Source organism: Vitis vinifera, chromosome 12 (genome assembly GCF_030704535.1).
Source record: "Vitis vinifera cultivar Pinot Noir 40024 chromosome 12, ASM3070453v1".
Taxonomy (NCBI): domain Eukaryota; kingdom Viridiplantae; phylum Streptophyta; class Magnoliopsida; order Vitales; family Vitaceae; genus Vitis; species Vitis vinifera.
This window is the reverse complement of record NC_081816.1, coordinates 4620163-4646731: the sequence shown is the minus strand read 5'-3', so window position 1 is coordinate 4646731 and position 26569 is coordinate 4620163. Positions and strand designations below refer to the sequence as shown.

General features: G+C 36.6%; 2 protein-coding genes across 2 annotated transcripts; both read left to right on the top strand.

Annotated features, from left to right (window-relative positions):
* Window positions 1–1002: 1002 nt before the first annotated feature.
* On the top strand, window positions 1003–10717 carry LOC100247153 (putative E3 ubiquitin-protein ligase XBAT34). Its single transcript, XM_002274036.4, has 9 exons — window positions 1003–1490; window positions 1804–1918; window positions 2356–2436; window positions 2586–2674; window positions 2779–2870; window positions 3085–3166; window positions 7121–7223; window positions 7546–7631; window positions 9512–10717. Exons 1-9 carry the CDS (start codon window positions 1368–1370, stop codon window positions 10232–10234), a joined length of 1494 nt encoding a protein of 497 aa, XP_002274072.1. The 5' UTR covers window positions 1003–1367; the 3' UTR covers window positions 10235–10717.
* Window positions 10718–12408: 1691 nt separating this feature from the next.
* Window positions 12409–22789, top strand: LOC100264321 (uncharacterized). The gene is made up of 3 exons (XM_059741225.1): window positions 12409–12775; window positions 16407–16700; window positions 21347–22789. Exons 1-3 carry the CDS (start codon window positions 12635–12637, stop codon window positions 22562–22564), a joined length of 1653 nt encoding a protein of 550 aa, XP_059597208.1. The 5' UTR covers window positions 12409–12634; the 3' UTR covers window positions 22565–22789.
* Window positions 22790–26569: the final 3780 nt, after the last annotated feature.

The window sequence follows — 26569 nt, the reverse complement described above, 5'->3', positions numbered from 1 at the left end:
TAATTTCCGGTATTTTTTAAAATTAAAATAATTCAATTAACCTCCATTCTTTTTTTCCTTCCATTATTATTAACTCAATTATATAAAAAGGTGTTGTTAAAACTAATGATAATTCAAAGCATTTAAAGGAATTTGTACTTATATAGCTTTAATGACTCCAACGACTTTTTTTCCAATATTCGGCTTAAACACAACATCGTATTATTATTATTTAAAGAAGTTCATACTTATATAACTTCAATGACTCAAAAACCTTTTCTCCCCTATTTGACATAAACACAACATCGTATTAACTCAATTCTATAAAAAGGTGTTATTGAAACTAATGGTAATTTAAACTCTTCTTCCCTATTTGAAATGTGATATCACTAATGTAGACACTACATTGTTATGACTCGTAAGATCAAGCAAATAAATATCTCTATATGGGATATCACGAACACATCCCATGCAAACGCAACATCGTTGTATCCTATGAGATTATGTGATCAAATTGTTAAACATCTGGGTATGGGATATCACAAACACAACTCATATAGACACAACATCTTTATGTCCCATGGAATTGTAAAACCAAACAAATAAGATATGAAATATCACAAACACATCTTATACAAACACAATATTGTCGTGTCTCATGGGATTATAGAACAAATAAATATCCCGATATGGGATATCACAAACACAACCCATACAAAAACAACATCGTTGTATTACACGAGATTATGAGACCAAATAGATGAATATCTTTCATATGGTAAAACAAATCACTACTTTGGAATAAAAAATTGATTCTCAATTATGTAGATATTGTTTATCTTATAGGATCCTCATGTTTTTTAAACACTTAAAGTCCATACTTATATAATCTCAATAACTCTCACTCTTATGGTATATCATATTAACTAATTTTTAAAATTTTAAGATTTTTTTAAAATAGTTTTAAAAGGGTTTCTGTATCTATCACATAAAATATATTCGATATATTCTAAAATTTATATTTATGTGTTTTTTGACATCCAGAATGGTAGAATGTTCATATGGTACGATCGCTGTTCCAAGGAAATCAGTTCGTGTGGACCATCGCTTTCCAATGGTAGAGAAAATCCTTTACTGCCAGAAAAAGTTTCTGTTTCACACCCAGAATTTTCCCAGAATTCCACATTTTCTGAATCTTCTCCAGACAATTCACACATAATCTCACTCCTTTCAAGCATTATCTCCCTACAATCCCATCCACCCTTTACGATATTTCAAATTTCGGTTTATTCAGACCCAGGTTTTGCTCTGATTTACCCTTTCGGGATTTTTTTTCTTCTGTTTTCGTTTTTTCTGTGACTGGGAGGTTTTTTTCGAGTTTTGAGATCATGGGTCAGAGTGCTGGTTCAATGGGTGGCCGTCAATCCAAAGATGAGTTACTGTACCAACATGTAGCTACCGGAAATATAGAGGCCATCAAAGCTCTTTGCAGAGAAGGTGCTAGCCTTGAGGTACTATCTAATCACAATAATGGTGCCATTTCATTGCGGTTTTTTTGTTTCGTCTTACTTTCCTCTTTTGTTGCTGAGAAAATAAAGGGAAAGAAGAATTTGGGGCTTACCATAGTTGAATTGGGCAGGGTTCAGGGGTTTTTTAAGGTTTATGTTTTATGGGCATGATATAGGATTAATGCTTTACGATTCTAATTTTATTGTCTTTTGCTTCATTTTATCGGAAGCCAAACAGGGTAGTAGTGTATCATTGATTCTAATTCGTCATAGAGCTGTATGGATGTCGAAAGTAATCATTTGGGTTGTGGTGCAGTGGTTTGACAGTGAAGCAAAAACCCCTCTTATCGTGGCCTGCATGGATTCAAACCTAATTATGGTTGCCCAAACTCTGATTGACCTGGGTGCAAATGTCAATGCTTATCGGCCTGGTAATTCCACAAATCATCCCAACCTCCTCAGGCTTGGCTTTATTGTCCATCTTTTCATCTGGCTTTATAGTTCGTTGTAATTACACTGAACTTCTGATTGAAATTTCACAAATTGCCGTAGATTTGGAAATATTTTTTCATATGAACCCCAAATTTTACTTTTATAACTACCATTTATGAAAAATCTGGTTTTGGAGTATATTCAGTTAGTTTTACAATTATAGCTACAATTGGTCACTTTTGAAGTATTTGTTATATCTCTCAACTTTGTATTTTGTACTGTAAGGAATGTGAACTGTTCTATGGTTAATCCATTACAACTTTGTTTGATCAACCAGTGATAAATTTGCTTATTTGTTGTAGTTCAACCAACTTTAGGATAAGAAATTTATGCACTTTTGTGGTCGCTCACTTATCTTGATCTTTATTTGCATCAGGGCGTGAAGCAGGTACTCCCTTACATCATGCAGCTAAAAGAGGCCTGGACCAGACTGTTAAGTTACTTCTCTCTAAAGGAGGTTTGTCGTATTTATTTCACATGGTGTAATACTAATACCATTTCATGAAATGGATCTTGGCCTAAAAGTTGCATGAAGAGTTCTGTTCAAAATTTCGCTGAATGATGGAAGTATGATGGACTTTTCCTTTTAACCAATTCATGTTACAGCAAATGCTTTAGTGAGGAATGATGATGGTCAAACGTCACTTGATGTTGCTAGAATAAATGGCTACATCAATGTTGTCCGGACAATTGAGGTGCTGAAAAGAATTGAAAATTCAGTTTTTTTTTTCCTATCCTTTTTGTGTATTAAAAGATTGTTCGCAAGCCAAAATCTTATTTTTATTTTGTTGATGTTTAGAATCATATTTGCCTTTTCTCTGGTTGGTTGCGGGAGTTGCATGGTCCGGGCTTTCTCAAAGCATTAGCTCCTCAGTTGTTGTCAAGAAAAATGTCTGTATAATGTCCATCTGCTTTCTTGTTAAGCATTTCATTTCAGCTTGGCCCTTCAAAATTTTCACTGTATAATACTGGTTATGTTATCCATATTGCTGGATGACCTACCTATCATTAATGCAAGTTGCCATATTGATGCAAACTCTATGTTTTTCTTCTTAGACTCTGTAATCACCATGGGCATATGCTGACTAAAGTTTAAAACTTGCAGTTGGGTTGTTATTATACCTTCTGGTTTCAATAATCCTTCAAAACCTCTCAGACTGGAGCTTGTCATATATTCTAATTTTCAGGTATATTGAAGTTTAATTGGTGACCTTATATTTGGCATGATGATTTGAATTTCTATAACTGGTCTCTCACACAAACCTATGCACATGTATATGTTCAAATTTTTGCTTCTATCCATAATCACTGTCTCATAAAATACTTGCAAAGGATAACATGGTAATGTCATTCAGGTTTGTTATAATTTCTCCACTTTAGTTTCGTAGATATTGACTCAGTCCAGTTCTTTGCAGGCTTACTTTGAACTCCTTAGGCTTTTAAGATGAGCAATGCTATACAAACTTCTTATGCTGGGCAAATTACATGCTATTATTTCTTTCATTCTTTTGAAAGCCAAATGACTACCATTATTTCTGTGTTCTTAGAAGCATTTTATTGTATCCGTTACTATGGGCTTTTAGTACAAACTATTAATAAGAAAGCTTTTTCCCTCAGGTATCCCTTAATTTGAGTTGTATATGCATGCTAGTTTGTTAAGTTGATTAATGTCAGAAGATTTTATATGCAGGTTTGTCTAGTTCCTTTGTTGGGGCCATTAGTACTTGGAAGAAATAAAAAGAATGCTTCTTTTTTGCCATTTCTTGTTTTCCATTATTTTTTTTTTGATAGACAAAGAGAAGAAAAATGATTAAAACATGCCTAAAAGGGGGCGCTCCCCATGTACACAGGCAGTATACAAAGAAAGCCAAACCCAAGGCCACAAAAACAACAACAGACTAAAAAGGAAACAGCTAAACTTCAACCCCATAACCAAAAAAATCAGAAAGGAGAGATAGTCCAAGTCCAGAAAAGGTTTAGACCACTCTAGAAGAGACCGAAAAAAGAGGTTCCTTAGACTCGTATCTGACATTTCTTCCTCTTGGAACGTTCTTCGGTTTCACTCTCCCCAAATGCACCAAAAGAGACAAATAGGTGCTAATCTCCACGCCGCTTTCCTTTTCTTCCCTAGGCCCTTAATTTTCCATTCGCCTAGCAAGTTTCTCACTGAAGCTGGGAATACCCATATCACCCCAAAAGAAGACAACAATGAATTCCATAGCTTCCTTGTCTTATCACAATGAATAAGGATGTGGTCCGCCGATTCCTCATTCTCTTTACACAGATTGCATCTATTAACCATAGACCAACCCCTCCTCATCAACATATCAATAGTAGAAATTTTCCCCCAAACTGCTTCCCAAGTAAAAAAACGAGTTCGCAAAGGGGCATGTGAACCCCAAACCTCTTTGGCCGGAAAGAAAGGGCTATTCTCACCCTTTAAAGACCTATAATAAGATTTAACACTAAACTTTCCCCTCCTCTCAATCTTCCAAACCAAGAAATCCTCCCCTTCTTGAACCTTTACTGCAGAAATATGTTCCAGAAAACGACTCACCTCCTCCAATTCTCAATCTTGAAAGGATCTTCTAAAGTGCACCTCCCAATCCCCACCACCCCCTCCTTGCCTCCCCCAAAGATCAGCCACTACAGCAGAATTGTTCGTTGCCATTCTGAACAGCTGAGGGAACATATCCTTCAGCTTAGAGTCTCCTACCCAAATGTCCCACCAAAATCTAGTGCTTCTACCATTTCCAATATGAATTCTAGTTCTAAAAGAGAACTCCTCCCAACCCTTTCTAATGTCTTTCCAAAGGCCCATCCCATAAGACTCTCTCACCTCTTTAGTGGTCCAACCCCCTTCCTTCTCTCCAAATTTACCAACAATGAATTTCCTCCAAAAACTCCCTCTCTCAAGAGGGAATCTCCAAAGCCATTTACCGAGCAAAGCCTTATTGAAATCCTTCATATGCCTTAACCCCAATCCTCCATGCCTCTTGTCTTTGCAAACAGCCGCCCATCTTACCAAGTGGATCTTCCTTCTCTCCTCCATATCTCCCCACAAAAACTCCCTTTGAATTTTCTCCAATCTGAGTCTCACTTTTCTTGGGATTACAAAAAGCGACATAAAATAGATGGGGAGATTTGAGAGAGTGCTCTTAATGAGAGTGAGACGACCCCCCTTAGAAAGATATTGTTTTTTCCATTATTATGCTTGTATATTATTTGAGGACGTAGTTTAAACTGGAAACTCCTCTCTCACCAATATGGCTTTATCTTGATTGCTTCTTTTCCTTTTTATTTTTCCTTCTCTGTGAGGGGTGAGGTCCTTTGTGCTCCTATCCTCATCTTTTTCTAATGAGTGATAGTTTCCCCCTGTGCTCTTATCCTCATCTTTTTCTAATGAGCGATAGTTTTCCCCTTTTCACTTTGTCTACTAAGTGGCTATACATACAAATCCACTGACGGATCTATATGCTACGATTGGAACTGGAAATTCCAGAACAAGTGGCTGGTATACCACCATAATGAAACTGCCTTTTCTTTTTTATATTCGGATAGGATTTATGATGGCTTTGTCGGGAGGCTCACGTTGTTTGTTATGTCAGCTCCAAAAGGATAAGTTGTGTTGGAATCAAGAAAGTTCCTTGGAGTTCATAATTGCAATAAATGCAAGGAGTCAAAAGTAGAGGCTACAATGTGTTGAGGCACTTCTTTGACGGTCCCCGTCATAGTTGGATAGGATTTATGATGTCTTCGTTGGGAGGCTCACGTAGTTTGTTATGTTATCTCCAAAAGGATAAGTTGTGTTGGAATCGAGAAAGTTCCATGGAGTTCATAATTGCAATAAGTGCAAGGAGTCAAAGTAGTGGCTACAACACGCTGAGGCACTACTTCAACGGTCCCCATCCACCCGGCCTGCCAGCCCGCTCTGAAGAATTCATGGGCCAACATTGCTTCTTTTCCTTTTTATTTTTCCTTCTCTGTGAAGGGTGAGGTCCTATGTGATCCTATCCTCCTCTTTTTCCTCCTCTTTTTCCTTCTTCTTATTTTATTTTTTATTTAAGTGGAGACTAGTGCACTATCATCATGTCTCAACCCTCTTACTGGGATGTGGATCTCTCTTCCTTCACAGGGAATGACCCATTCCCTCAAATATATGGAATTATTCAATTTATCAAAATAGGAAATATTTACCCCATTTATATGGATATCAATCAGTAGAGTGGAATTTATGTTGCTTTTCCTCAATATTGTTACTGTAAATGCCTCTTTAGGGCTTACAGGGTATGTAGTCTTCATTACACTGCTCGTCTGGTGCTTTGAGCTTCACACCACTGCCTATGCTTAGATCCACCTTTAGTTCTTTGTTCAATGCATCTTATTTGCAATGTATTAGACCCAAACCTTTCTGGGACTGAAATGTGTCCCAGGTCAAAGATCAAATAGAGTGGGATGTTGAACCAACTGGATTACCCATGATAAGAATATTAAAACTGTAAAAAACAAAGGAAATTCTTTGAGTATAAGTGAAATAATCATTTTATAATATTCTAATAACCGGTTTGGTTCAGAACTGGTACTACTAGTACCAAACACTGGACATTTGGTTGGGTGACTTTTTTCATGGGTCTATTTTCCAATTTTTCAAAGTGTTTAGATTCAATGGACACATGCTTATTGCTGTGAAATATGTGAAGTATGCATTGGTGCAGAAGCATTGATTTACAGTGTTTAGCACATCAGTCAAATTCATAGTTAATGAGGTGACTGATTTTCAAGCCCTTTTGCAACAGTAGAAGTGTCCTAGGCAGTTTCTCTAGAATATGTGGCCAGCAGAAGTTGGGTCAGATAAATCTTAGGCGCTTCTTTCCTTATGGAGCAAATATGTTTTATTATCCTGTTTGTGGTGGAAGATCAGCCAAAATTTGTACATCTGTCAGTGCAGAGATATGAACATTGGCTGCCAGCTGGTGGATCTAGCTCTCTAACTCCTTTAGACATCAAATTATATAATTTTTACTCCATTATCTTAAAAATTTATTATGTGATGTGCGTTGAAAACCTACTGCTAGTAATTTATTCCTATTTCAAGTCACTATTACTAGTTAACTGATATCATGCTCCTGATTTATGAACAGGATGCCCAGCCTTGTACGGTTATTGCTCTTGGGAATGTCAACATTGAGGAACCAAAATTCCACCAATCAGATCCAGCGCTGATAATTTTTGACAAGTCCAACAGTAACTACCTTTTCCTGAAATTATTCTTTGGAAAACTTTTATGGCCATACTTTCAAATGTAGATAATTTTACTTAATTTCTCTTCCTATGGAGTTTTAGAGCCAAACCTTTCTTCAGCAGAGCTTCTTCAAACCTTTTTCTATTTAACATGCAAACATGAAAATTGCTATGTATTGTAATTATATTACTAGTGTGAAGCAGGGCTCTTGTTGTCTGATACTGATTTTACATTTCTTTGGCAAAAACAGTCTTCTTCTCATATATTAAATATCTGTTATGCTTGACCTTTTATTTTTACATCGAGAATTTATATCCTTATTAGAGACTCGATACAAGCTAGCATCTGCCAATGAGGGTGACAAGCAGCAACTTCGGTGGTTATACAATGCTTGCAGAGGAATTCCTCAGGTACAGCATCGCGGTGTATGTGGATTACTTTTTAGTATTACTCTATTCTGTATGTATGCTGCATTAATTCACATTTCATATAAGGTAAGTACATTAGATATTTATTTATTTCTTTAGTGTAGGTTACTTATAAAATTGAAAATATATTCATACTTATGGTTGAGATATTGTTTGAAGTATAATAGCTGTTGTGTAGCACAGTGGCTTGTTACTGGTTTTGGCCTGTGAAAATATGAAATTGGATTCATGTCCTCTTTGGCACTGTAAGGCCAAAATTTGTGTGTGTGTGTGTTGTGTGAATTGCTCCTTGGGCACAGGGACTTGGGGTAAACCTCAGATACAAACGATCATCCACAAAACAGATGTATTGGGTAAAATCAGGGTATGTTGGTGCCCATGGGAATCGAACCAAGAGCATTCTAGTTTACTATGAGCCCTAGGGCCGCCCCTTTATACTGGGCCATCCATGCTGGTTATGATACATTATTTATTTCCATGGTAATGAATATCCAATGAAGTATGTCCTGATGTATGCTTCTATGATTATAAACATGTTAAGGTACTAATGACTCTTGATACTTTGCATTGCAAAATATGCTATGCTCATACTGGATTTAGCTCATATTTTGGGAAGGAGGATCAGTGATCGCAATAAGGTCTCAGAGCATGAAGTTTATTCCATTAAATTGTAAATTTCATGTGTTCTTGTGACTCAGTAATTCCAAATGTCTGAATAAAATATTGGGGGTGCAACAATGCTGCTGTTAAGCCCGGTGGGTGGGTCACCCAAATGATGGTGGTTGAATACCATAAAAGGCTTTGCCCACCCTCACTGGACACCAATTGGTTTTCATATGAGATGGTCAAAGCCCAATCCAAGATAAAATATGTGCCTTCACTTTGTTTTCTTTTATCAGGTGCATTTGTCACACAATGTACATATCTAATGGTTAATTCTCTGATTAATGTTAAATGCATCTCATTCTACATAAAAAATCAGTGAGAAAAAGCAGGATGAAATCATACAAATCCTTTGATTCTATATTTGTTCTATTGACATCAGAATTTACTATGCTTAGAGATAACCTAAAATAACAGAAAAAAAAAGAAAAAAAAGAAAGAAAGTCAACACTGCTTAGCCATAACCCACTCCCCTGGCCTGATTGATGGTGCAAGCCTATGGTCTCTCTGGTTCCCATCAGTGCTGAGCATGAAAGTTGGCAGTTGTTCTCAGCCCATGCCAAGGACCTTATAAAAAGCCTGACAGCTTTTCTTTAGCAAATTTCTGCGTGCCTTGGTCTTTGGATGCAAATGGACTCATTTTGCCATTGAGTCCTTTGGTTGCCTTGCCCTTCCTTTGGGGCAGACTACCTCGGTACCATTGTGTACAAGATTTTGACATAATATCCTTCTATCTATTCAAACGTATGATTAGGAAGAATGCATGAATTCTGTCATGATGCATTTTTAAATGACAGTATTTATATGATCTTTTGACTTGGCCAAGCACATGATTCTAGGTTTTCTGATCCTGTGCCAAATAGTGTAAAATTTTCCCAGTAAGTGACAAAAAGTAAAAAACTCATATTCCCAAAAGGAAGGTGTGGAAAACCCTTACTTTGCTTAGATATTATATTGCTTTTAGATGTATTACTCTAATATATGTATAATTAGAAATGTAATGTTCATGCTATTCTTACCTTGAAATTTCTTTTGGATTTATGTTATAGCCAACTATGTTATGAAACTCTTGGTTTGAAGAAAAGACTGGATTTAATGGATTGGTGTTTGAAATGTTATTTTGTACTTTGTGCTCAGTGATTTTTTAGTTTTTTAACTGCACTTGACTATAAATTGCTTAACTTCTTGACTTGTTCCAGGTTTTGCCTACTCCAATGCTTCATGATGCCCGACCTTCAGTTCCAGCAAGTCAAACGGCTACAGAAGCTGCAGAACTGGCAATGGCCGTGGGTGCCTCCATTCAGTCTGCTGCAGTGGATCAACCAGTGCTCCTTTCAAGTACCCGCCTGGGTTCAGAAGCAAGTAGCACAAATGGTTGGGGAAACCCAGTGGATAATACTAGTCATGGTGGATGGAGCCTTGATGGTACACCTACACATTCGGCTTCAAGTAGCAGTGGATGGGCAGATGAATCAAAAAGGGGAGAATTCAATGGGTTGGGTGTGCCTGAATCTAGGCTAATTCGCAATCAAACTCAACTTAACAAAACCCAGAATAACATTCCCCAAGTTGTCCAAACAAGCAACACAAATCCTGTATTGGCTTCTCCAGCTCCATCTGCTCCACCTATTCCTGAGGCTTTAACTGAAGGCCCAGTGTACTATCCACCAATTGATTTGAGCCCAGTGGACTTGTCTGTTCCAGCTGCAGAATATGATGCTGCAGGGACGAGTAAAACAAAGGATAAAGGTGATTCTTCCTCATGCGTGATCTGTTGGGAAGCCCCAATCGAAGGTGCATGCATTCCCTGTGGTCATATGGCTGGGTGCATGACTTGTTTGAATGAGATCAAAGCCAAGAAAGGGGTTTGCCCTGTTTGCCGAGCAAAGATACAGCAGGTTATAAAGCTTTATGCTGTTTGATGCACAAACTGGATATAATACAGTAGGAATTGGTAATTTTGGTTGTGATATATTCGTGTAAATTCTGCTTTGTAATTGACGAGCTTGTGCTATACATTCTATGGATTTGTGAGAGAGCATTGAGCGTACACATTGCAAGTTGGCATCTTAGTGAGTGTACAGTTTGACAAATGTGGCAACTACTCAAGATCCCATTGACAGAATTCTGCTTGCCAGTCATTTTAAAATGTTTTTGAGCATCACATGAAGAGTCTCAGTTAGACAACATACAATCTGCAGCCCTCAGGAGTCAGGAAACCTTCACATGTGGTATGTAATCTGTTACTTGGAGTGGAAACAGTTGAATGAACCATCCTAAACCCTGAACATATTTGGCTGTAGATCCTGTAATCTGACTTTTCTATTTTTTCCTGAACCCCTTTCAGTTATAGAATGTTGATTCGAGTGGATGCTATTTGGGTAAAAGAATTATGGTTTCAGTTCTCTTTTCCTTGCAAATGATGATTTGACTTTCCCTTGATGACCAAAAAGGTATACTGCACTTTAGAAAATGGGAATGGCAATGATAAGGGTTGCTTTGCAGGCATGGAAAACCAGTCATTCAGGCGGGCCTATGCTTTTTATTGGCATGTTCCTCGTGACTACTAGTGTCCAAAGGTGGGGAGGGCCCCCAAGAAGCTTGAACGTCAAATTGTGTGCTTTAACAATATGGAAAGCATGGCCCAAGGATAATAGGACATGGATCAAGATCAAGAGAGAATGAAAGCTATGGAGAAGGTTGGGATACCAATCCGTGGACAAGTCCCTCTTAGCAAGAGCTCTAGCTGCTGGCTTCGTCAGAGTAATCTAGATGGGGGTTCATATAAAGCTGAAATATGAAGATCTAGGATTCATGTTTGTGTTTTTGAATGTGGGTTTGTTGCCATTCTGAATGGGTTGTTTGAATTTTGAAGCTGGTTAAAAGGAAGGAGTAGAATATGCTCCCCCACCATAACAGACACAAGCCTTATCACACGTTTCACAATATTTTTATTTACTTGAATTTAGCTTTTTAAAAATGCTTTTTAAATTTTACTAAATGCTTAATATTTTTTCAAAAGCATTTTTTATTTTATTTTGAAAGCATTTTCTAAAAAGAAAATTCGGTTACTTAACTACTTAAATTGACTTTAAGTTAAATTATATTTAAATTATTGATTTAAAAACTTATTATTTAAGTTTTATTTTAAATTATCAAATTGACTATTTATTTTCATAAATTATAATTAAAACAAAGTACGTCAAATAACAATGATGGTCATGGAGGAGCAAAAAAAATTATGAAGATAATAAGGACACATTGAAATAAAATGGTAAAATGAAAATGTTTACTTAAGAGTAAGTTAATTGTTTTTACTTATTTTTTAAAATTATTTTTTATTTTAAGTCATATTATTAAATTATTTTACCAAATATTACTTAATTTACTTAATGATTTAAACTAAATTAAGTCACTTTTAAGTTACTAAGTTGATATACCAAACACCCATTAAGTGAATATTTAATAAAACTTAATACTTAAAAATTTAAGTTGACTTTAAATTTATTACTTAATTCTTACTTTAAGTATTAAAATTATTTGATAAAATTAATTAAAAATTTTATTTAAATCATCAAATTTACATATATATATCATTATAAATGATAATTAAAATAAGAGAGATCAAGTAATAATAGAAGTCGTGATGGAATAGTAAAAAAATTATATATGTAATTAAAAAACATAAAAATAAAAATATTAACTTAAAAATAAATTAATTATATTTATTTATTACTTAAATTAATTTTATATTTTAAATTATACTATTAAGTTATTTTATCTATACACTTAATTTACTTAATAATTTAAATTAAGTTATTAAATAGATTTAAATTATTAAGTTCGCTTAGCCGGCACCCACCACCGTCTATCTTTAAATCTTCATTAGAAAGCTTTTTTAAATTATGAAAATAACACGAGAGGAATAAGACAAAACTCCAAAAAATATATTCCAAAATTATTCAGAATATTTGTATTTTTCTCAACTTCACGAGGACTCAATCTCCGCCAGGTGTCCCTCATAGAAGTATTTACAATAAATTGTATAAAATAAGTTTTTTATTAAATAAAAAAAAATATTTTTATTTATTAAATCACATGCTTCAAAAAACTAAAAATAATATTTGGAGGGGTTGGATTCATCCTTATCTAACTCTCCAATTTCAAAGCCATTTCGACGCCAACAGCTTTCTCAATTTTAGAAAACGTTTTCTTCATCTTCACATGACATCCTCTTTCTCCATATAAAACCCCTGTTCTCTTCTCTTCCACGTTAAGTAATTCTCTCTCTTCAAACCCTAAAGCTCTTGGTTATACTGGATATGGCGTCTGGATCATCTGGTCGAGCGGGGTCCGGTTCGAAGGGGTTTGATTTCGCGTCCGATGATATTCTGTGTTCGTACGACGAGTTTTCCAATCAGGAGAGCTCTAATGGGACTCACTCCGATCCCGCTTCTGGAAAGGTGGTGTTCTGATCCTCTAATTGTAGTGGTTCTTCTTGTAATTTTTTGTTTCTAAAGTTTTTACTTGGGGGATTTGGAGTTGATCGGGGGAAAAGCTGGACGTGGATGTAAATTTCTGGTTTTGATTATCTGGAGTGGTGATGGATTTGGGCGGTGAGGAGATCTGATTGATTGAGTTGTGGAAAACCCTAAGTTGACACTGCAGGTTGAAACGCGGCGTTGTGTTGCCGACAAAATTGGGGGAAAACAGGGGAGTGTCGTTTTAGGTTTCCAAATAAGGAAAACTGAATAAAGCAGCTTAAGTGAAATGGTTTTTGTTCGGTTCAACTTTTGATCTTCTTGCATCCCCAAAAAACCCAAAAAATAAAAAATAAAAGGAAAATCAATTTATTGTTGTGTCTATTTAATCAGCAGCCAAATGGTGTCTCAAGGTTTTAGATATTCTTTAGTCTGTTTGCTGATCTTCAATTATCCAAAGTTTGTGTAGCTTGTCTGGGTTGTTGCTACTTGCTTGGCGGGGAAACTTTGAGTCAATAGGGGTTGCAGTTATGATCCAACTGCATTGGTGAAGGTGGGAATGGAAGAATATCCATGAAGAGGTGGTCGCCTTCTGTAAATCGACATTCTTAAGTAAAACCTCTCTTCCATACTATCTCAAACTGAGTCTGCTCTAAAGGGAAGCCACAAGTAAGTAGATGGAAGCTCCCCTGTCCTGCAACCCAGTTCTGGGGCCCTCTCCAACTAACAACTGATAACTTCCATTGCCAAAACAAATAAAAAGGGAGACATAGGGTACCCTTTTCTCAGGCCACTAGAGCTTTGAAAAAACCCAAAGGGGTGCTGATACCTACTGCTGTAGAGGTGCACCATTAAATCCATTTCTGGCCAAGCCACTTCTTTCCAAGAATAGCTATCAAAAACCCCAGATGATGTGATTGTAAGTCTTCTTAATGTTAAGCTTACAAATTACACCATTGGAGTCTCTCCTCATTATAGAATCAATTGCCTCATCAGCCTTCTTTCATCAGCCATTGATGGCATAATTAAAACCAAAACATAGCATGAGGCCTTTTTTTCAAACTTCCCCTTGTCATAGGACTCCCTGAAATGTTTCAAATCTTTGTCTTTCACAAAGTCCCAGCTGAGGTGTCTAAGGGACATCCTGTTGGTGCTAGATCTCCACTCCCCCATCAGACAACAAATTGTGAAAATCCTGAACTGCACCTTCCTTTATCTCCGCCTTGTAGTGCCAAGCCCCATTAATTTCTGATTTTAGCTAAACAGTTCCTTGTTTTATGTGCACTGGTCATTTTGTGAAAAATTTCATGTTTCTGTCTTGCACCTTCAACCAAATTGCTCTAGATTTCTATCTCCAATATACTTCTTCCAAAGAGGCCCACTTGCAATAGTCCTCTCTCACTATCCTTCCAGTTTCAGTTTCCTCTTGAGAAAGAGCTGCTTCTCTTCCCTTAGAATCCCAAAAACCCACCTTATGAAGAGCCATCTCCTTCTTGACTAACACATAACCGAAAACCTCTTTGTTCTAAACCTTTAAGGCTGATTTCTGCATTTTCAATGTTGGGGCGAAAATGAAGGTGTACAAGCCTCTAAAATTATATCCCATCCACCACCCTTTAAGCAAGTCTCTAAAACAATCTTCGTTTTACCACATATTTTCAAACTTGAAACTATCTCCCCTCATCCCTTCACCATCTAGAAGTATTGGAGAGTGATCCAATACAGGTCTTGGCAAGGTAAACTTCACCGCCTCACTAAAATGACTTCCCTACCCTTTAGACACCAAAAATGATCCAACTTTGACATATACTAGTTGTTTGATCCTCCACACCAAGTAAAAAGGGCCCCCATTCAGAGGAAGATCACATAACTCTTAACTCCTCAATAATCCTTTAGAATCTTCTAATGGCTGCAAACAACCTATCCCTGTTGCTCCATTCCCTCGAGAACTTGACTATGTTGAAATCACCTTCCAACATGCCAAGATCTTCCCATAGCCTTTAACTCATCCCACAAACTCTTCCTTTCCCTCCCTAAACTTTGTCCACATACCCTAGAGAAAACCCACACAAAGTCATCTTTGTTATACCTGGAACAACACAATATTGAAAACTCCCTCATTTCCTTCACAATGAGCTCCAACATCCAACTGTTCTAGAATGCTGCTACTCCTCTGGCTGCACCTCTAGCTCCCACAGCTCCCTATTTTAAAAATTCTTCCCTCTCCTAAGCTCGGTTTTGGGTTATGTCTTTCAGATAAGGTGAATGACATCTTATTGTGTCTTTGCATAATCGAACCTTTTAGAGAAATTCAAGTGAATATTTATGTTAGCCCTGGATTCAGCAATTGCCTTTTAAGAAGCCCCAATGATGAATCAATAGTGACATCATGATAGAAATTTATTTATTTATTTTATTTTTTATCTCTATCATCTCTGTTGTATTCAATCTGCAGGGTTGATGGCTAGATTCTTGGCTTTTAACTGTCAAGAAATGTGTGACTATGGTGAAACATGCACTGATGGATGGGGGCTGGGTTGAGTTTTTTAATGAGAAAGTTGAAACTCATGGTACAGGGTGGTCTTAGATAATGTTATATTATTGCACTTCACAAATTGGATGCTGTGAGTGCCAATCAATTACAAATGAATTATGTAGTGAATAAATGCCATCCAGAGGAGAGTGTGTATGGAGAAGTTCTAATTAAACCTGATATAGGATAATCCTCGAGATTCTTTGAGGCCGTTCTAAACTTCTAATCAGTTAAAGGATAGCTCAGCAGAAGAGAATACAAATAATTGTGCATACATTCCATGTAAATTGATGATAAGAATGTGATGGTAATATCAGACAATGCATCGACTGATCTAAAAATTACTAACATGACTGAAATAGATGTCTGTTGTTTTTGGGATCTCTTGATGGAGGTTACTCTTTCTAGATTTCTAGTGCAAGGTAGCTGAAGGTGATGATGCTTAATGAGAGATATTATGGTCTATCAGAAAGGATAGAATGAGAGAGATTGTGACTTATAAGTGTTTGTATGGTATAGTAAATAGGGAGTTTGATTTCTTGGTAAAGGAGAGCTGAAGAACTGGCATTGGCATTTTAACTTCTCGATTGGCCTTTTTCTGGATGATTCTTTGTCCTTGTTAGACTTCATTGATCGGTTGGGTTTGAGATATTGGTTGTTGATTGGAATTGTTGTTTTTGTTTCTTTTCATCAGTTTGACACCCCCGGTGTACTTGGACTGCAGCTGTGTGCCCCAAGTCCCCGCTCAATTTTGTCATTTCTCTTGATATTATCCTTACTTTCTCATCAAAAAGGAAGGGAAAACAAAATCCTTAACTAGCTGGTTCATTTGTTTGTGTTTGTTGTCTGTTTTTATTATTCAAGTAATCTTTTGGGATGCATCTGTTTTTGTTCCCTGATATATGCATTTATCATATTTTGTTGAATCTGAAAAGCAGGTATGCATTACTTTTAGTCTTGTTTTAATATCAAGGACATTGTTATGTACTTTCAATGATGTTGGTTTTGTTTTTTGATGTTTATTACTGGAATGACAATTGTCTCCATTAGTTTACAATTCTTGTGTTTGATAATGAGCAGGATTTTCATAAAGCCAGAATGTCGAGATCATCACTTTTTCCTGCTAGTAATGTCTATGGTCAGCAAGAAGAATCATCACTCAACCAGGAGATGATTTCTACTGTTGAAAAAACTGTGAAAAAATATGCTGATAATCTCATGCGTTTTCTCGAAGGAATTAGCTCACGCCTATCACAGTTGGAATTGTATTGCTACAATCTTGACAAGTCAATTGGAGAAATGCGATCTGATTTAGTTCGTGATCATGGGGAGGCAGACTCGAAGCTCAAATCTCTTGATAAGCATATTCAGGAAGTGAGTTACAATTAACAATTCTGCATGCTGATAAAAAAATCTATATGAATATTTTTATGGTCGGAAAATCTTGTATAAGTGTTTATAGTATTGCATATAAAAAAGTGGCCCTTCTTTCTGTCCATTGAATTGGTAACTGTAACATTGCATCTTAATTTGTCTTGGAAGCCATTTCCTGGGCATGTCAAGGTGACTTGGGCATCTGAATGAGTTTCTTGGATGTTTCCCATGAGTTTAAGCCATTTCCCATGAGTTTCTTAATTAAATCACAAGACGAACAAATTAGCTATGAAGCACTTGGATGTTGCTTGTCACTAAGTTAGACTCCGTTTGTGTTTGACAGTGTTTTTAGAAAGCACTTTTGGCATAAAAAAAACGCTTTTAAAGAAAAATTAAGTGTTTGACAAAATTTAGAAAACACTTTCATAAAAGTTGAAAATTACTTGTAGTGTTTCTTCAAGAAACACTTTGATAGGTGATTCTCTTAATAACACTTTTATAGAAAACACGTCTAGTAAGAATGCGTCAAGTAGAAACACGGCTAAACACACTCTTAGTGTTGGGAATTGCATCATGGGCATGTCAATATGACTTGGTCATCTAATCATGAACTCAGGTTTAAAAATATCTACCTTAGCTTCTTTGCATGAGTTCTATAATTAAGGCTCAAGACTACAAATTAGATATTAAGCAGTGGGAGGAATCTAGTTCTGCAGCTAATAAATTGTTTATTTTCCTGTGACATCTCTTTAAACTTTAAAAATGAATCTGTGTTTTTGAAAAAAGTATGGTTTGACGCTTTGTGTCCTACAGAGTTATTGGGCACATATGCAATTCATGCCCTCATGTGTCGAGTTAAAAAAAATGTATATTTTTGAAATTTACGATTTGTCCTCGAGGGTGGTGTCCATGCTCAGTAGGTTCTTGACTGTGTTGTTATGTAAAGATTAACTGAATATCATATCGTCAATGTTAGAGCATGAGATATATCGAGGGGCCAAATTTTAGTTGTTTAAACTTCAAAGAAAATTGGTTGTCCAACATGCTATCAAAAAGTCCTTCCATTATGATTTTGTTTGATCACAAAATGTGATATTTTTTGTTGTTAATGCGGTTTGTAACTCCCAAGGTGAGTATGGGCACATAAAAGCGAGGAGAAGAGGTGGAGGGGTGGGTGTTGGTTGGGGTTAGAATATGATGTACATTGTGGGTTCAATGGGCTTTTCAGGTTCTTTTGTCTAAGATAGGAGAATGGGGACCTAATATCAATGGGCTTTCTTATGAGGTTTTAGAGGAACAAGATTTAGCAAATCTGGAGGCCATTTCTTTGTGGATGAGGTGTTCACGACCCTTTTAGATCTTAGCAGAGACAAAGCACTAGGTCCTGATGACTTTCCTCTCCTTTTTGGCGGTTCAGTTGGGATTTTGTGAAAGAAGAGGTGATGGGTTTTTTTTAGGGATTTTTATGAAAGGGGTTATTTCGTGAAGAATTTGAATATTACTTTTTTGGTCTTAATCCCAAAGAAAGGGGGAGTTGAAGACCTAAAGGACTTTAGGTCTATCAGTTTGGTGGGTGCTCTCTATAAGTTGTTGGCTAAAGTTTATGTGCTTTTATTAATACAATCTCTTATCCAAAAAAGAAAAAAGTTGTTGGCTAAAGTCTTAGCCAATAGAATTAAGGTGGTTGGTAAGGTGGTCTCCAATTTTCAAAATGCTTTTGTGGAGGGAAGACAAATTCTTGTAGTTGTTCTCATTGCCAATGAGGCCTTTGATTTGTTGTTGAAGAGTAATGAAAGTGGTTTGCTTTGCAAACTTGATATTGAAAAAGTCTATGATCATGTTATTTGGGATTTCCTCCTTGTGGTCCTTAAGAAGATGGGTTTTGGGGAGAAGTGGATATTATGGATCAAGTGGTGTATCTCTTCCACAAGGCTTTCAGTTTTGGTGAACGGTACTTTGACATGCTTCTTTTAGGATTCTAGGGGTCTAAGACAAGGAGATCCTCTCTCACCTATTTGTTTTTGTAATTGTTATGGAGGCTCGTAGTTGTTTGCTCAAGAGGGCTAAGGATGGAGGTTTCTTGCTAGGATGGAGGGTGAGTGGTAGAGGTGGAGATGGGGTGGATATCTCCCATCTTTTGTTTGGTGATGATACGTTAGTTTTGTGCAAATTGAATCAAGACCAATTGACTTACCTTAGTTGGTTGCTTATGTGGTTTGAGGCGATTTCATGGCTTAGCATTGACTTGGAAAAAAGCGAGTTAATTTTGATGGGAAGGGTGGAAATTGTAGAAGAGCTTGCCCTTGAGTTTGGTTGCAAGGTGGAAGCTCTTCTGTCATCCTACTTGGGTCTCCCCTTTCAAGTCCATGGCAGTATGGGATGGGGTGGAGGAAAGGTTTCGCAGAAAGCTTACCATGTGGAGAAGGCAGTACTTATCCAGGGGTGGGAGGATTACCCTAATTTGAAGCACTCTTTCTAGCTTGCATATCTATTTCATGTCTTTGCTTTGTATTTCAAGGACAGTTAGGATGAATTTGGAATAGATTCAAAGAGATTTCCTTTGGGAGGAGGATCACTTGAGCGGAAGCCACACTTAGTAAGGTGGTCTTGGTTTGTACTGATAAGAGCAAGGGTGGACTAAGCTTAACAAAGCCCTTCTAGGTAGATGGAGTTGGCAGTTTGTAGAGGAAAAGGGGGCTTTGTGGAAGCAAGTTATTAGTGGCAAGTGTGGGGCGGAAGAGGGAGGGTGGCGCTCCAAGGTGGTGAGAGGTAGTTATGAGGTAGGATTATAGAAAGCCATTAGAAAGTAATGGGAGCTTTTAGATAATAGAGTTGCTTTCTTAGTTAGTAGTGGGTGGAGGGTGAAATTTTGGAAGGACAAGTGTGGTGATGTGGTACTCTGCACTTCTCACCTTGCTCTTTATGCTATTGTTAATTCTAAGGACAATTGGGTGGTGGATGTTTGGCACTCGATAGGTGAAGGGGGATGCTAGGCCCCTTGTTTCTCTAGGGCCCTTAATGATTGGGAGCTAGATTTGGTGGAGACGTTTCTCTTGAATTTGCGAGGGAGGAGGGTGTGTAGAGAATAGGAAGATAAAGTGATTTGGACAGGATTGAAAAATGGGAAGTTACCTGTTAAAGCCCTATATTTGACCTTGGAGGCAGAAAGTACTTTGCGTTTCCTGCTAGTGTAATTTGGAACTCTTAGGTTCCCTCAAAGGTGGGTTTTTTTGCTTGGGAGGCTTCTTGGGTAAAGGTGTTAACTTTGGATTGTTTAAAAAGGAGATAGTGGTTTTAGCAAATAGATGTTTCCTTTATCTTTAAAAGGAAGAGACCATTGACCACATCCTTATCCATTGTGTCAAGACGAGAGCGTTATGGAATTTTGTGTTCTCCCTATTTGGCGTGCTTTGGATACTTCCTTCTTTTGTTAGATACACGCTTTTAGGATGGCATGGTTCTTTTGTTGTTAAAAGGAGGAAAAAGGTGTGGCGGGCAGCTCCTCTTTACTTATTTTGGACTATTTGGAAGGAAAGAAACAGAAGAGCCTTTGAGAATGAGGAACAATCCATTCAAGGACTAAAACACGCTTTCCTTTGTAATCTATGAGATTGGCCTAGGCTGTTTTTATTTTCTGGTCCTTCGATTGTAGATTTTGTGGATTGGGTGGGATCTTTTTGAGGGGGGAGTAGTTTTATTGGTCCTTCTCCCTTTTTTGCGCTTTTAAGTGTTCATTGTATATACCCCGTGTACTTCGGAGCGCTCTTTTGGCATTTTTGTTTATAATATACTCTTGCTTTACTCATAATGAAGAAAAAAAAAAATTCTAATAGTTTAAACTTTAAAGAAATTGGTTGTCTGACAGCCAGGATTTGGAGATTCAAAAATATGTTAAATAGCATTCAATATTTTTCCCTTGCGCAATCCATATGATGCATGATATCTTATGCTTCTTATAATCAACAGAAAGAATGGTGCTTTTTCTTCTATTTTGTTTTCTGTTTGAATGGCACGATACCAAGATTGTGGATAAAGTATAACTGTTCCTTGTTCTTTCTATTCTGTATTTTCCCCCCCTCTTCCCCCTTCATCCAGAAGAAACTATCTAGGGATTGTCATTTCCTCTTAATATTACCTCATTTTAGCCACTGCACTTTTGCCACCTTAGTAGAATTCAACATAATCAGCAATCTTCTTTTTCTCTCTCATCTCTAGTTTTGATGTACATGTTCTTCCTAAGGATTGGATTTGGTTCTTCCATCAAAGCTTTAGAATGAACATCAAAGGATTTGTTAATATTTGAGGATTTATTATTTAACAAGAGTTTGCATTCCAATTTCAAGTTATGGGACAATTTTTGAACCTTTTTTTTTCTGGATATATGATTTGTGTTCAAAATCATGCTATGCATGTGTGGATACAGGTGCAGTTTCAAACGTTAGATAGTTCTTTCTGATCTTCCATGTTAACCTGACCTGGAGATTCCAGTAGATTAGTATTCTGATGCTAGCCTGGGACATGGTCTGCTGTGCAGTTGCATAATTGAGCTATAATCTTGTTTGTTGAATATACTTTTGTTGTTTATCCTATCTGCTCAGGATGTTGTATTCTTCAAATGAATCACCTATTTTACAATGCAACTGCAGGTCCACAGGTCAGTGCAGATCCTGAGAGACAAACAAGAACTTGCTGATGCTCAGAAAGAACTAGCCAAGCTTCAACTTGTGCAGAAAGAATCCTCTACGTCAAGTCATTCCCAAAATGAGGAGAGAGCTGCAACACCTGCATCTGATCCCAAAAAGCCTGACAAAATGTCAGATGTGCATAACCAGCAATTGGCTCTTGCCTTACCTCATCAAGTAGCCCCACAGCCTGCACTCTCCACCAGACCTGTGGAGCAGCAACAGCCTGTGGCAGCACCCACACAAAGCCCACCACAGAATATTACCCAATCGCCATCTTATTACTTGCCTTCAACCCAGTTACCAAATGCAACTGCCCAAACCCAACACCCTCAGAGTCAATATCTGCCATCTGATCCTCAATACCGGACACAGCAACTGCAGGACATCCCTAGGGTGGCACCACAGCCAGCACAATCTCAGGTGAATCAAGCACCCCAAGTCCCCTCTTTTCCTCAGTACCAGCAGCAATGGCCTCAGCAGATGACTCAGCAAATGCCACAGCAGATGCCTCAGCAGGTACAGATGCCGCAACAACCATCTATGCAACCTCAGAACCGACCCCCAACGACAACAGTGTACCCTCCCTACTCTGCACCAGCCCAACCAACAAATGCCTCTCCTCCAGAGATGCTCCCAAGCAGCATGCCAATGCAAATGTCTTTTTCTGGAATTTCTCAACCAGGAGCCAGCCGTGCTGATACCTTGCCCTATGGGTACGGTGCAGCTGGTAGACCAGTTCCACAGCAGCCTCCACCCCAGCATATCAAGGGAACTTTTGGCACACAGCCTGGTGATGCATATGCAGCTTCTGGGCCTCACCCTGCACTCCACCCTGGAAATGCATATATGATGTATGACAATGAAGCAAGGGCACATCATCCACCACAACCACCTCACTTCCCACAAGGTGTTTACCCTCCAGTAAGTGTCTCTTCTCAGAATCCACAGCCAACTGTAGGTAGTAATCTTATGGTTCGGAATTCAGGCCAGCCGCCACCTCGCAACCATCCCTATAATGAGTGGATTGAGAAACTGATGAACATGGGTTATAGGGGTGATCATGTTGTAAATGTGATCCAAAGGATGGAGGAGAGTGGACAGCCCATAGATTTCAACTCTCTGCTTGACAGGTTGAATGCAAATCCTTCTGGGGGCTCTCAGAGAGGCTGGTCAGGGTAAGCAATAATTGTTGCGTGTCCTAACTCATCCAATTGAAGCAACATTGATGGCGTGTTTTTTAGTCTATCGTCTGAATAAGGGTGGTTTTAAATGTACTCTGTGTTTTGGTATATATGGATCGAGAGACAAAGATAATTGTATATCTGTGACCTCATTCAAATGCTTGGGCAATTGGTTGTTTTTACACCATGCTTTCATGTCTAGCAATAGAGACTTGTGCTGATATTTCCTGTTCTTTTATGAGGTTGTTGATTCACCCAGCCACCTGCTGGAGCTGGTATTCAGGAATCACTAACATCAGTCATTAGTCTCTATAATTTAATCTATTTGCAAGGCAAATAGAACCTTTCGACACATCACTGGTATATCTGAAGCCTGATGCAGATTGACATAAACCACTCCCCTTTGGTTCGAGGGCTGGGACCATTGCTTTCCGCCTTATCCTTATCTTTTTTCGTATTCCTAGAGTGACGCACATGTCAGTGTGCGGTGGCACTCAAGTTGGGATTGCATGATTTATATATGTATATATATTTTTTTCCCCTATTCCTAGTGCAATGCACATGCCTTCTGCAGTGGGACTCGACATGACTTGATTTCAATTGTGATTAAAGGCAAGAATAGGTAAGTGTATTGGTCTTTTTTTCACTCGCAACAAGGTTCAGTATGGATTGCTTAGCCGGTTTTTCCTGCAAAAGGCTTTTCATATAAAGAGTTAGGTGGTGTTTGTTTTTTTGAATTTTTGCTGAAAATCATTTAGTTTTAAAATATAGGTTGTTTGTTTTTTTATTTTTTCATGACTTATTATAAATTTTTTACTAAATAGAAAAAATCAAAATATGTGATTTTTTTTAAATAAAAAAAATAATACAATGGTTTTTTTTTTACTTTTTAATACTTAATAGAAATAAAATATTACAAAAACAAATAACTTAATATTTAATACTATTAAGTATTAAGGTTTTATTTAGAATTAAGTAAAAAAACAAACACCATTTAGTGCGGGTTATTTTTTATGTTAGAAAGAGAGAATTTATAAAAAAAAGCATTCTAAATGGGTGCACAGATTTGACTGACTAGTAGGAATAAAGCTTTATTTGCAATCTTTATTTTTGTAGATGAAGTCTCAAAAGCAGAACAATCTTTATTCTCGTCACTGATTTGATAGGTTGTGGGAATGGCATTCTACTACGGTTGTTGAATAGGAATGGGATTAAGAAGACTTGGTCCAAAGGCTGAAAGATCTGTTTGTTTTATTCATACCCCTAAATCTCAAGATCAGTCTCTAAGATCCACCCATAATATGAAAGTGGGTGACGAGGTCACAATTTCCCTGCACTTCCTTCCCAGTAATTTCAATCCTTTGTTCCTCTCTCAGTATTCTCCTCAGTGCCATTCGGTTTTCAAAAGTAGCTTCCTTTCAGTTTCCTCTTGGTTATTTCGAGCTTCATTCAAGCGGACTCTGTCCAACTTTGTGTTTAAACAAGAGAATAAGTATGCCGTGCTCAAATCATAAGCTGAATAATTGTGAGGCTAGCATGATTCCTTCACTCTTTGTTTTTTTCTACGGTGACGTGATTTTTGTTTTCAGAGTAGGGTTTCCAAAGATAAGGCACAACACATTTGCATGGCCATAACGGCGGAATCAAATTGAGGTGGGCCTGCCTTGGAAAGCCTTGAACTTGTTTCCCTGCCTTGGCCTTATGCTTCTTCCCATGGGTTCCTTTCTTTATGACTTCCAACGGTTGGCTCGGTCAAGTGTTTTTTGAAGTAGTTTTTGAGCGGGATTTTTAAAACTCTTTTATAAAACAAAAATTTCTACTACGTTTTAAAAATAATTTTTATTTATAATATTATATTTTTGAAAATATTTTATTTTTTTGTTTTTAAAAATAATTTTGATGGTGAAACTTGCCAACAGTGGTCAAATACGGTTAAGCCTTTTGCTTTCATTTCTACAACAAACCAACGAAATGTTTTTTCGCCCTTCAATCAAAATGCTAAATACGTGTTTGATGTGTGTTCCATCTCATCTTGAGTGGATGTGAAACTCACCAAACCCAAGGCTTTTGCGCTTGCTAAGCCTTTGAAATCCATGGGCTATTGACCTTGTCTCGGCGTGTCCGCGTCTTGTCCGTGGTTCGATTCGATCTATGATTTTTCTATTGAATAATCAACATTAGTTTCCATTGAAGTCGTCTTCGTGAAACTCCTGGTCTAGTATTATACGATCCGTTCACACATAAATTAGGGTTTCGGGCGTCGCCTTCGATAAATCCCAAAATTCTGTAAATTCATTTGCCAGATAGCCTAATTTGTAATTATTAGGTTTGAGTTAATTAAATTATTGGAAAATGTGAAGATCATTTGCCAGATAGCCTAATTTGTAATTATTAGGTTTGAGTTAATTAAATTATTGAAAAATGTGAAGATCATTAGCCTTCATTGAGGCCGGGATGAGACCAAAATAGAAGCTTAACGCTGTAGGGTAATTTTGATTTTTTCTCCCTTTCTTTCCTTTCCCGGGACCCAAACAAAAGGCAAAAGTATCTGCCCAGAAAGAAGTCAATGACTCGATGGACAAAAACCTTAGCCTCTTCCATCTCTCCATCTGTCATCTTTATCTAACGTTATCATGGGGGCAAAGAAAAGTAGATGGGGGTTAGATTTGAAGTTTTCCTTAGAAATACAAATTAAGAATGTCTCCGTTCAATCACCGTCACCCTGTCCTTTGGATCGCTTCAAACCCCCTAATCATGAAATCCCAATAGAGGTCCGTCTGTCTGTCTGCCTTCGTCATTTTGAAACTTTTCTTTGGCGTTTTGACCAAATGAAATACGCAGATCTACACGTTACAGGTTGCTTAGTAGGATAAAATAATGGCAGAGGTCTCATGGGAACAGAGCCCCCTCAAAAGAAGGAAATTTAAAGGATGCCCCACTTTTTTTTTTAAAAAATAATAGAATAAATAAATAATTATTAATTATATTAAATTTATTGATAATAAATTTATTTTAGTTATATTAGTTGAAATCAATATTTATTTTTAATGAAATAAAAAAAATTAAGTATTTTAATTTTTCTTATTTAATTGAAAAAAAAAAGAGGTGGATTTCTCTTTTAGTTTTTTTTTTCAAATTTAATTTATTATTTCAACTTTTAAGGTAAGAGTGTAAAAAAAAATGGATTGCATGTATTTTTTTTCCTTTTTTTTGAAAAAATAAAAAAAGTTAATTTTAATTATATTTAATTTTCTTAAATTGTATAAATTGTAAATAACATATTATAGAAATATTAACTAAAATGGAGGATAATTTGCCATGATTAGAAAATATTGATTTAAAATGAATATGCAAATGTAGAAAATTGTTTTTTTGATTAATGAAATCATGATATGAAGCATTATGAATGGATTTGTGATGGAAATGCACAAATCCAATATCAATTTTAAAATAGAAATTTGATATAAATTTTGTTCAATCGATGTTAAAAAAGGTATTATTTGATTAAAATAATAATTGAAAACTCACTTCTAAAAATTTAACCTTTTTTTTTACATATTTTTTTAATAAAAATAATTAATTTTTAAAAAATATTATATGTAAACACTTAAAATAATAAAAAAATATTTACATAAAAAACAAGTTATATTTTAAGTAAAAATATATTTTTCAATAAAAATAATTATTTTTTTTAAAAAATTATATATAAATACTTAAAATGATAAAAAATATTTAAGTAAAAATATGAGAAATGTTAGATTTACATATTCGGGATTATTTATTTTAACCGATTAATTCTAAAAAGAAAATTGTATCTTTTATTTTATTTTTAAAGATTTACCGTGAAGAAGTAGTTTTTATTTGACATAAATAATTGTTCCAATAAAAAAGGGGAGAGGAAGAAGTGGTTTTTATTTGACATAAATAATTGTCCCAATAAAAAAGGGAAGAAAAAAAAATCAAAAAGCGAAAAACGAATACAAAACTGAAAACTGTAACGCGC